Below are 12,311 nucleotides of genomic sequence, written 5' to 3'. Positions count from 1 at the left end.
TTTTCATCTTAATAAAAGGCTATTTTTCATAATTCAAGAAGTCTAATAACGAAGTCAGATTGACTGTATTTATTTTATTATTTATTTTTATTTCTGCTACATTTACACTGAAAATACGGCAATTGAACTGGTTCTAAAAAATTGTGTGTTTTGTTTTGGCTTTTCTGTAAATTGGCCCCGCCTCCTCCGTGTCATAAACCACAAACAAAAACAATAGCAAAATGGAAATGAAAAGAAAACACTGTGGATGGTTTTAATTAGCATCAGTTTTTCAAATCATTTGCACGAGACGCGTCATTTCACCAGTCGTTGCGTTTTGCGATCCAGTAAAAAAAAACACCACAAAAAAAAAATGTCAGGGGTGACACATTGCCCTTTCACCATTGGGTAATAAAGCATGTAAGATGGCAAGTCATAATTTCCCGTATGATCCCGGGCTTCCGCTCACGTGACGTTTTGCCCGAGCGGAGCGTCCGTTCGAGCAATTCGTCATAAAGAAAGCGGCGGATGATTCATGGGATTACATAAGCGGAATGTTTCCTGTCCAATGAAAGAGTGGGCCGCGATTGGGCGCCTCATTAACATTTAGACTTGATTATTTTTGCCTTTCATTGTGTTACACTGACTTTTGGCGGCGGCGGGTTAATTGCGTGGCGTCATCAAAAAGGTCAAATTCACCCGCGTCACAAAAGAAGAAAAAACCCGCACATAGAAGAGAAAACTGCTGAGTGTGTAGCAGTGGTTTCACGAGGGTCGCGGGGGTGCTGGAGCCTATCCCGGCCTACTACAGAGCAGCCAGAATTAGTGGTTGGCCAATTGCAGGGCACAATGAGACAACCAATCATAGACGACCAAACCCTAACCCTAATCCTTAGCCTCACATGGGTCGTGGGGGGTGCTGGAGCCTATCTCAGCTAACTACTAGGGACACCCTGAATCATTGGCCAGCCAATCGCAGGTTAGGAAAAGACAAACAACCAATCACACTCATATTTAGGGGCAATTTAGAGTCTTCAATTAGCTTTAGCATTTTAGTTTTTGGAATGTGGGAGAAAACCTGAGTACCCGGAGAAAACCCACGCAAGCCTATGCAAACTCCAGAGTGAAAACCCACCTGGGAATCAAACCTTTGACCCCAGAACCGTGAGGCCGACGCGCTAACCACTCAAACACTGCGTTGTTTCCATTCATTCATTTCCTGAACCACTTTATCCTCACTAGGATTGCAGGAGGGTGCTGGAGGCTATCCCAGCGGAGGCATGGGGGATACCCTGAATTGGTGGACAGCCAATCGCAGGGCACGAGAAGACAACCAATCAGAGCTATGGGCAATTTAGAGTCTTCAATTAGCTTAGCATGCATGTTTTTGGAATGTGGGATGAACCCTGAGTACCCGGAGGAAACCCACGCAAGCCTATGCAAACTACACAGAGTGAAAACCCACATGGGAATCAAACCCTCGACCCGAGAACTGCGAGGCCGACATTCTGACCACTCAACCACCGGACTGTCAACGCATTATTTTCCTTTCATTTTAATTTTTTTATTTTTTTCTCCCGTCTAAATCGTCTTCTTTGTTCATTCCCCACTCCCAGTCAAAAGGGATTGGACGCCTAGCGCCCTATCAAGACCGGGGCCATTCCTCTCCTGTACGCGTGTAATTAATCATCGGGACTCTTAATTTTGCTTCCTCTCCTGGCTGTAATTAATCATCTTTTTCTTGCTGGGAGGACAGCGGGTGCCTGTTTGCCGTCATATCTCATCCAGGTAGGAAGATTTTCTCCTTGTTTTTTCGTGTTCCGACGGGAGCGCGAAACGCCTCACCGCGCCTGACATGGCGTCTGGCGCGTGCTGTTGTTTGCACGCTGACGAGAACAACGCCGAGGGAACGCCGCTCGCCCGGAGACCATTGGCGTCTTCATTACAAGTTCAATCCACCGGATGAGTGGGTCGTGTTTGTTTTTATTATTTTTGGGGTTGATTGTGGAATCATTGGAATTGTTCGGTTTGTTTGACGGGGCAAATTTGGTTGGCTAGAGAAGGAGGAGTAGACTTTGTCTTGATTTAGGTCGGGGTGATGTTTTGAACTCCTTTTTTTGATGTTAGTTTTGCATTTCAGAGTGCTTGTACTTTTAAGGATGAAACAAGCTAATATTGACATTAAATGAGAAGTTTCGGTTGCAGTTTTTTGTCCGAGTTTGGCTTTTAATTTTATAGCTAAAACAAGTTAATATTGACGTAAAATTACTGTGTATTGTGGACTAAAAGTCACGCTTGTTTTGCTAGTTCGGCTTGTACTATCAAGCTAATATTCACATAAAATTACCCTGTTTTCTGGAGTATAAGTTGCATTTTTTTCCTAGTTTGGCTTCTACTTTTAGAGCTAAAACAAGCTAATATTGACATAAAATGACTGTATTTTCTGAACTATAAGACACACTTTTTCCCTAGTTTGGCTTCTACTTTTATAGTTAAAACAAGCTAATATTGACGTAGAATGACCGTATTTTCTGCACTATAATTCACACTTTTTCCTTAGTTTGGCTGGTACTAGGTTAAAACAAGCTAATATTAACGTAAAATTACTGTGTATTGTGGACTAAAAGTCGGACTTGTTTTCCTAGTTCGGCCTGTACTATTATGGCTAAATCAAGCTAATATTGACATAAAATTACCCTGTTTTCTGGAGAATACATTTTTTTTATTTGTTACATTTTTTTCCTAGTTTGCCTTCCACTTTTATAGCAAAACAAGCTAATATTGACGTGAAATGACTGTATTTTCTGAACTATAATTCACACTTTTTCCCTAATACGGCCCCATATATATATATATATATATTTTTAAAAAATGCTTACCTCCGTCTTTCCTCCCGTAAAGCATCAAGGTCCCGTCGCGCAGCCCGGCAAACAGGAAGCCAGGCGAATGTTTCAGGCACAGCACGGGGCAGCCCTGCGGGTTACTCAGGGTCAAGAGGCACCGAGCCGCCGCGTCCACGCTGCCGTACACCAGAATCCTGAAAAGCACCAAGTCAGATAAACGCCGCCACGCCGCCTTTGGTCTCGCGTCTGACTCACCGCCCGTCGTCCAAGCCCACGCAGACGGCGGCGCCGTGGCCCGGCTGGGGCCTTCCAGCGCCGTCCTCCGTCTCCTCGGCGGGAGGGGCTTCCGGCACGTATTCCAGGCAGCGGACGGCCGAGCCCGTTTGCAGGCTCTTGACGGCTCGGGGTAGAGGTCGGTTGAGCGAGAAGATCTCGATCTGGCCCTGGGAGGCGTCCTCGCCGCCGGACGCCACCTGCCCGGAAAAAGCAAAAGAGGGAGGAGCCTGAGAACATTGCTTCTTGTCAAAATGGAGTCACCTTTGGTTTGGAGGAATGGGATTCGGAAGGACATTTAACGTACTCAATTTTGGTCCACAATTATTTCCATTCATTGTTTTCAGACCTTCTGCAATTAAAAATAATCTGGTCCAAATTTGATTTTGAATTGAATGAGGCTCTATTTTTGAGACGATTCATTGTTTCAAGACCGTGCGCGGTTAAAAAAAAACGGTCAAAATTTGGATTTCTATCATGTTTTTATGTGGAATTTGGTCCACAATTATTTTGATACCTTGTGTCGTTCAAAATGATCCAGTAAAAAATTTGATTCTCTTATTGTATTTTTCAGATGATTAATTGTTTCAAGACCATGCGCAGTTCAAAGCGGTCAAAAGTTGGATTTTTATCCTGTTTTTGTGATCGTAAATTTGGTCCACAATCATTTTGATAGCTTGTGTAGTTCAAAATGATCCAGTAAAAATTTAATTCTGTTATCTTGATTTTGTTTTTGATCAAGCACTATTTTTTAGAGACGAGTAATTGTTTCAAGACACCATGCGCAGTTTAAAACGGTCAGAAATTGGAATTTGATCCTGAATTTGGTCCAAGATTATTTCAATTTGTGGTTTCGAGAACTTGCACAAAAAAAAATCTGAATTTCAATCGGAATTTTAGATCATTATTGCTTCCCTGAATGTTCCCAAATATGATATTTTTACACTGAATTCATTGCTTTGAGGCCTCGTGTCGTTCAGAATGATCCAAAATATCAGCATTTTCCAGTTATTGCCATCCCGGATTTGATCTAAATCATGATTTTTCATATTCGATTCACCGTGTAGTTCAAATGCATTTAATTTACCATTCAATTTAACTTTTGAAATGCACAAAATCTGCCTGTAAGTGTCCCAAAAAGTCAAAGCAAGCAAAATGAAGTCGCCTAAGCATGAAATAGTGGCGAGCGTTTTCGTGTCTGAACAGTTAAATAAATGTTTGAAAGCTATTTGGGTGCTTTGATGGAAATTGCGCGCGCTTGATTGGCCGTACTTTGCCCACCCGTCAGCAGTTTGACTAAAGAGAAATATCAAATCAATTATCCTTCCCGACTTTGTCGTTTGCGGCCGCTGCTCCAGTGGAATGTTAAAACACATTATCGCATAAAAGATGGGCAGAGTCGCTCGCCGCTCTTCTTCATGGCGGGAGAGAAGTTCAAGCCAGTTCTCGTCGAGGATCGCCGTTGCTTGGCGAGTTCACGGGGTGGACAACCAATTTGCGTGGGTTTTCTCTGGGGGCTCCGGTTTTCTCTCGCATTCCAAAAACATGCACGTTAGGCTAATTGGACGCTAAATACAATGTACAATGGGTCCTTACTGTGTGGAGTTTGTATGTTGTCCCGGGGGCTTGCGTGGGTTTTCTCCGGGTACTACTGTTTCCTCTTGCGTTTCAAAAACATGCATGCTAGGCTAATTGGACGCTAAATACAATGCCCGGATGGGTCCTTACTGTGTGGAGTTTGCATGTTGTCCCAAGGGCTTCCGTGGGTTTTCTCAGGGTACTCTGAAATCCTTTCACGTTCCAAAAACATGCATGATAGGCTAATTGGACGCTAAATACAATGCCCGGGTAGGTCCTTACTGTGGGGAGTTTGCATGTTGTCCCGGGGGCTTGCGTGGGTTTTCTCAGGGTACTCTGAAATCCTTTCACGTTCCAAAAACATGCACGCTAGGCTAATTGGACGCTAAATACAATGCCCGGATGGGTCCTTACTGTGGGGAGTTTGCATGTTGGCCCAGGGGCTTGTGTTTTTTCTCTGGGTACTCCGGTTTCCTCTCACATTCCAAAAACATGCATGCTAGGCTAACTGGACGCTAAATTGCGCCTAAAAATGAGTGTGATTGGTTGTTTGTCTTCTCCTGCCCTGCGATTGGCTGGCCACTGATTCAGGGTGTCCCTGGTAGTTAGCCGGGATAGGCTCCAGCACCCCCCACGACCCATGTGAAGCTAAGCGGTTCGGACAATGAATAAAGGAATGAATCATAAATAAGTGATTGACAGGCCACCGATTCAGAGCGCACAAATAGGCTCTAGCACCCCTGCGACTTTAGTGAGCATAAAGCGGTTAAAGAAAATGAATGAATAAATAAACGGAAACTAAATCCAAGTTCCGAAATCCCCCGAAACGTCAAAGTTGTTGGCGGCCATGTTGAAAAAATAAAAGCATTTGATTGGGTAAGAATCGAGTATGGGCCGGATCATAAGAACCGGATCGTACCCCCTAGCGGACCGTGTCTTAGATTCTCGGCCATCCCCACATAAAAGCCAAAGATCCGAAAACGGCGGATCTTTTATCCAATGCGATCGGACGCACGTCTATCCCCGCCGACGGCGGCGAGCGATTCCTCGCCACCTGGAAGTACGCGTGAGAGGCTGCGTATGGCTTCATTAATCTCCCGTGAGAGGCTCCTCGCCAGACGCCGGCGCGCAAAAACACGAGGGCCCTTGTCGGCGGGGGGGAAAAGCACAGATCGCTTCCCGGCCTTAAGCCGCGTCGCGTGGCGCTGACGGGAGCTAAATATAGTCTTTAGCCCCTCTCCTCCGCGCTCACCCGCGTTCGTTTGTTTGATTTGTATCGGCGAGGCGGATCTGGACGGGAGCGGTCCCGTGGGATCGGGAGGGGGGGGGGGGCAAGCCAGAACAAATAACGCGCCGTCCAGGAGACGGCGAGGGGAAAAAAGATGGTTTGGAGTGGCGCCTCTCCATCGTTTTTCGCCCTCTCGTGACAGTCGCCGTAGTCTTCCTGGCGAAGCGCTAGTTTGTATAGCGGAGTCACGGTCTGGACCGGGTCCCGCTTGCTGTTTGGGGGGAGGGAGGGCATTTCCCAAAAAGTGGCAAAGACTGACTTGATTCTCAGAATTCTCATGAGAAGTCACAATTCTGACAATATTCTCAGAATTCAAGTCAGAACAAAGGCAGAATTTGGAGTTTAAATAAAAATTCTGGGAATTTTCATGATGTAAATGGAAGAGGTTTGGAGCTGCTGAACAAAAGCTGATTATATTCTCCAAAAATTCTGACCTTCAAATTAGAACAAAGGCAGAACTCCAACTTTTAAACGAAAACTCCGAGAATCTCATCCGGGCCAACATGTTTTTTTTTGCTCTCTGATGGTGTTTATTTGCCTGCCAATCAATCCACAGCGCACCATTACTCTCCATCATCAGCTCCAGCACCCTCTACTCTCTCCTAACCACTAAATAAACAAATAACACATCAACTTTTCTCTTTGTAACAGCATCAGCATTGAGAATAAATGTAAGGTACTCATCCCCAAACAAAAGCAACACGGCCAAGACGCTTATCCGCCCTTGTTTCCTTTTTTTATTTTTTATTTTTAAGGCGGCCTACGCCGGTTTGCGGCCCTTTTCTGGGCCAGGAGCGGATTACCTGATCAGCTGCCCACCACAAAGACTCCCAAAATAAACACTGCATCCTGTGTGTGTGGTTTTTTTTGTATTTTTTTCCCCCTTTTCTTCCACTTTGCAGTCAGGCAGGCGGTCGGGCAGCTGCATCTCAACTCCCACAAGTCCCCTGGCATCGTGACGGCGCGCACTTGACGAAAGAGCGCCTACCTCCGTCCGAGCGGCCACCTTGATGCTAGCACGGCAGCTCGCAGTTTCCTAGCAACATTTGACAGCCCCTACCCGCTTTTTTTTCTTTTTTTTTTTTGGCCTTGGAGAGTCGCTCTCGACTTTAAAACACTCGTCGTATCCCACATTAAAAATGGAAAGAAATGACAATGGCGGCTCAGTCTTCATTATTATGTGTTTGTTATTTAACCGTGTGGACGATTCAGATCCTTTAACCTCGATATTTATGGTTCTTATAAATACATTTTAGCGCTTTGTATGTTTGTGTGGGTGTAATAAACAGGTAGCGACCGTATCTTTCGGATTATAAATTGCAGTTTTTTTTCATAGTGTGTGGCTCCAGTTTTTTTTAGCTAGGTTTACAATGTCTTCTGTGTCTGTCTGGCTTCTGCAACCAAGAAATGTCCAGAATACGGGATGAAATAAAGTTTGAATCTAATCTAAAAGAACCGGTAACTTGATATTTTTGGTTCTTAAAAATAAATATTAGCAATTTACTTAGGTACTTTTAATTTATTGTCTAAACCACAGGTGTCAAAGTGGCAGCCCGGGGGCCAAATCTGGCCCGCCGCATCATTTTGTGTGGCCCGGGAAAGTCAATCATGAGTGGCGACTTTCTGTTTTAAGATCAAATTAAAATGAAGAGTATAGATGTATATTCAATTTCCTGATTTTCCCTCTTTTAAATCAATCATTGTCATTTTTTAATCCATTTTTTTCTGTGTTTTTAGTTCAAAAAATATTTGGGAAAATCCAAAAATATGTAAAAAAAGCTAAAATAAACATTGTTTTAGATCTATAAAAAACGGAATATTCAGGGCTTTTAATCCAGTTCTTTTAATCCATTTATTAAAAAAAATCTAAATATTATATCTAAAATGGTCCAACCCACATGAAATCGAGTTGACACCCCTGCTCTAAACTAACCCTTAATCCAAACTCGATATTTTTGGTTCCTAAAAATAAATATTAATTTATATGTGTGTGGTGGGGTGCATAAAAAGGTACTCTTAATTCATTCATTTTCTGAACTGGTTATCCTCACAAGAGTCAAGGGGGGTGCTGGAGCCTATCCCCACTAACTACGGGCATCAGGCAGGGGACACCCCGAATGCGTGGCCAGCCAATCGGAGGGCCACAAGGAGACAACGGACCAATCAAACTCATACCTATGGACAATTTAGCATACAACTAGCCTAGCATACATGTTTATGGGGATGTTGGTGGAAATTGGAGCACCCGGAGTAAACCCACACCAGCCCGGGGACAACATGCAAAGGCCACACAATTCGGACCCACGTGGGAATCGAACCCCCGACCCTAGAACTGCGAGCCCAAAGCACTAACCACTTTACCACCGTGTTTTCTCCCAAATACGAACGCAAATCAAAACGTGGGGAGAAGTGTTTTCGTCGGTGACGTCCAACGCCAAAAAAAATGTCTTTCCTTTCTCTTCTGGTGGATTTTGGATTGGATGAGTGGATGAGAACGTGGGTGTGCGGATGAGAATGCGGGTGCGCCAGTGCTTTTACTCACCCAGAGGAAGCCTTGAGGTAAGGACGTGCTGGCCGCCGAGAAGCCGAGCGTGGCGCAGCGAACGGGATTGTGGATGGCGGCTTCCAGCTACGACAGACAAAACCAATATTGATTTCTCATACATCACTTCAGGGCCTTCTTTTCTTCAACCCCCCCACAGAACCGAAACTGCCCCCCACCCAAATCCCTCCCTCATTGTTTGCGGGCCTTCGATCAAAAGCGCACGGCGGCGTTGGCAGCGGTTTGGATGCTTTTCCCAAATTCAATTGGGCTCCGCGGGTGTTCGCCCAAGGACTTTATTATCCTGTTAGCGAGCGATGACGCGCCGGCCGGCCTCGTTGGAGGGCGGCCGCACGTCAAAGTGACACCGCGCTCGGCGTCCGCGGGGGTGTCGGAACGTGTCGCTCCCTTAATTTAGCCGCAGTGAGGATGATCTCAATAATGATTATTTTTTGACGACTCGCGGCTCATAACCAATCGGGCGATATTGACTCTTTTATTGATCTTTATTTCAGATTAGATAAGCATCGGACTTTATGGAAGACTACAAAAATATTTTGGAGATATTTTTCTGAATTAAAAAATTGAAATAAATTTGACGTTTGGAATCGTTAAGGCTTATCGAGTCAGGGACTATTTTTTATTCTGTTAAAATGCCTGATTATAAGCACATTATTTTTTCATTTCTATGCATATACTGTCATTTTTATATTATCGGTTAAAACGATAAATAAGTGAAAATGGATTGGACTTCATGTCGTCAATGGGAGCCAATAAATGCACCATAAGGGGTTAAAAAAAATCATAAATCATATATACTGTTATTATACTGACAAAAGAATTGTTGTTTATTTTCTTTTTGTTGTTGTAAGAGTTTGATTTATTTTTTAAAGAGACAGTACATATAAAAAAATATACCAATAAAAATAATCCAAATACTTGTTGGTAAAAATAATCCTATAATAATGTTAAAATAATGTTTGTAAATGTTTCCTTTTCCTTAAAAACATGAAGAAAAAAATATATATATTTTCGCAGATGATTTGGAGCATTTTTAGCTTTGACCAATTTTTTTAAAGAGACAGTACATATAAAAAAATACACCAATAAAAATAATCCAAATACTTGTTGGTAAAAATAATCCTATAATAATGTTAAAATAATAATGTTTGTAAATGTTTCCGTTTCCTTAAAAACGTAAAAAAATAAAACAAAATGATTTGGAGCATTTTTAGCTTTGACCAATTTTTTGGGCAATAAACGATGGCTATTCCGACCAATCGATTTCAAAGACTTTCTCCAACTTCCTATTTCTGCCTCTTGGCGGTAAATATAGAAAATGGCGGCCCGCCTCTCGCCGTCGTCCTCCCCGCCGACCGCCATCCATCACAGATGACGGACGGTCCTGGGCGAACGGGCCCCGCCCCCTTTTCCCTTCTCCGGGATGTGTTTGTAAACAAAAAAAGGTCAGCGCTTTCTCCATCCGCGGGCGACGCCCACCGATCCGCCCCCCCATCCCGCCGCGTGTCCGCATCCGTCTCCGAGAGCGACTCGACCTTTGTCGTTCCTCCGCAAAACTTTTCCGCCCCGGCGAAGGACGTTTTTTAGAGTTGATTAATTACCGTAAAGCGCCAGAAAAAAAAATCAAGCCTTGCTGGAGTTTTTACAAAGCAAACAATTTCCTGTTACGATTCTCGGGAGGATCGGTAATTGCCGAAGGGGTCCGCGGGGGTCTTTTCGATGTTCTACGGGCGTTTTAAAGGCCAATTTGGGTAACATAAAAAGTCAAAGATGGCGTGTCCTTTTCTTTCTCAAGGATCACATTTGTTTTTTTAACTCACGGACGGCGAACCGTTTCCGTCATTTCATTCATCGACAGTCAAGTTTGGACGTCTTTGTTGTCAATTATTTATTTATATTGGTTAAAATGTTTTTTTTTTTTCAAATTTAGAATCCTGCATTTAAGCAGATGTGAACTAGTTGGTTGACAATATCATATTTAAATGATATAATGAAGGACATATGTTGTTCAAACATAAAACATGTTTAAATTAGTGGTTTGAGAAATCAATTGGGATGAATGAACTGATATTTTTTGCCACAGTGATAGAGAAAAATCGGAATACTTGTAATATTTTTCCACAGCGATACACAAAAATCGCAATAACTGTAGTATCGGGATTCATGGGGATCCAACGGAATCGTGATACGAATCATATGAGATTTGAGGAAATAATATACATACACCCCTCGCAAAAAAGTACTTTTTACAGTGTAAAAGTTCTCGCTGTCATCTGAGGACATGGTGGATCATTAGGGTCCCCATCTAACTGGGTGGGTCAGCCATTTTCTGGAGTAATTCCGAAATGACAGCCTATGAAAATGCACTCTTTCCAATTCTGCAGTCACTTCCAACACTGGCGCCCCATCTTGGCCCTGCGCTTCCACACAACAACATACTTTACACGCTCTAACAAGCACTAATAGAAAATTTCCACTGTTTATTAAGTGGCAATTGAGTGGCGACGGCACCCCCGCCGCCGCCCTCGCCGCCCTCGCCGCCGCCGGCCTACGCGGGCCGGTCGAGCGTCCACAAAATGATGGAGTTCCAAGGCTTTCTAAAAATGGAATGTGATTTTTTTTCCATGAGAAAACTCGCACTCCAAAGTGTAGTAGTGAACTCTTTGATGGAGAGAGCCATAAACAATTCATATTTTCAAATATTACTCTTTAACTCAGAATTTAAAAGTCAAAATACATGAAAATGCGTGAATTTTTAAGTCATTTCACTACTTTTAAAGTGCAAAAAAGTCTGGATTCTTGATTACTCATCAATGAGTATCAAAGACACAAAAAATGATTAAAAGGTTGTGTCAGCGCCACAGTTCCAACGTCAAGCTCCTATTGGTGCGTTCGGGACTAAGCCCTGTCACCATATTTTAGCTCACAGGTTAGCAGCCACTCAAACAGCCACATTTGGCTCCCGAGCCATAGGTTCTGTTGGGTTTATTCTATGTTCATTAAGCATTTAATAGGTAATGAAGTTATACTTTAATTTGTGAGGACATGTTCCCCCCACAGCTGCTTTCGAGGCCAGTTAATTGTTTTCAGGACTATTGACCGAACAGGACACCATGTTCCAGGCCGAGACTGTTGATCTGAGTTGGCAATGAAGATCTACAAGGGACTCTTATATTGCTTTGACTTGGATTCCGGCAGATGGCGATAATTGAATCAACTTCCGAAAATACTCGCATTATTGTTTAAAAATACTGTCGCTCTGTTTACCTTATAAAGAAATTATTATGCTTATTTGTGCAAATTCTTGCACAGTTGTTTTTGGTTCCGATCTAATATGAGATTGTTGTGGCAGTTGTTTTTTGACCTTAATGGTGTTATTCGGTTAGCTTATGCAATTGTTTGAATCAGATTACATTAAATGTTTTGAGTATGCACCGACTAAATTGACAGAGGAGGATGCCGTTTCTTCAGAATCATCTTGGACGAGGACGAGTCGGGAGTGATTTTCCTTGCAAGCTGTAGCCAGAGTATGTTAATGATGTCTCCCTGTTTTGATTAAAGTGTATTAATAATAAACCTATCAGTTCCCTACGCTCCGATCCAGCCCGGGGGCCGTATGTTTGACACCACCCGTCCTAAACGAAGGTTAGGGCTCGTCAAGGTCGCCGCTTCACGTCTACGCCGCGCTCGTTCGGAGCCGCCATTCAAATTCCAACGGCGTCTAAGCCCCTCCCCCCACCCCAGCAAACGCATCAAAGACCCGAGCGCCCGCCGCGCTGAAAGTGGT

General features: G+C 43.5%; 1 protein-coding gene across 2 annotated transcripts in view; it reads right to left on the bottom strand.

Moving 5' to 3' along the window:
• Positions 1–12,311, bottom strand: part of arhgef10la (Rho guanine nucleotide exchange factor (GEF) 10-like a) — a 76,136-nt gene that overhangs the window by 11,806 nt on the left and 52,019 nt on the right. For both annotated transcript variants that reach the window (XM_077602971.1, XM_077602972.1), the window contains 3 exons: positions 8,504–8,590; positions 3,078–3,295; positions 2,859–3,016 (listed from right to left, as the gene is read on the bottom strand). In XM_077602971.1, coding sequence (XP_077459097.1) covers positions 2,859–3,016; positions 3,078–3,295; positions 8,504–8,590 — 463 coding nt within the window. The remainder of the gene's footprint in view (positions 1–2,858; positions 3,017–3,077; positions 3,296–8,503; positions 8,591–12,311) is intronic.

Source organism: Stigmatopora argus, chromosome 6 (genome assembly GCF_051989625.1).
Source record: "Stigmatopora argus isolate UIUO_Sarg chromosome 6, RoL_Sarg_1.0, whole genome shotgun sequence".
NCBI lineage: Eukaryota > Metazoa > Chordata > Actinopteri > Syngnathiformes > Syngnathidae > Stigmatopora > Stigmatopora argus.
Note: the sequence above shows the minus strand (reverse complement) of the source record. Positions and strands in the feature narration are given on the sequence as shown.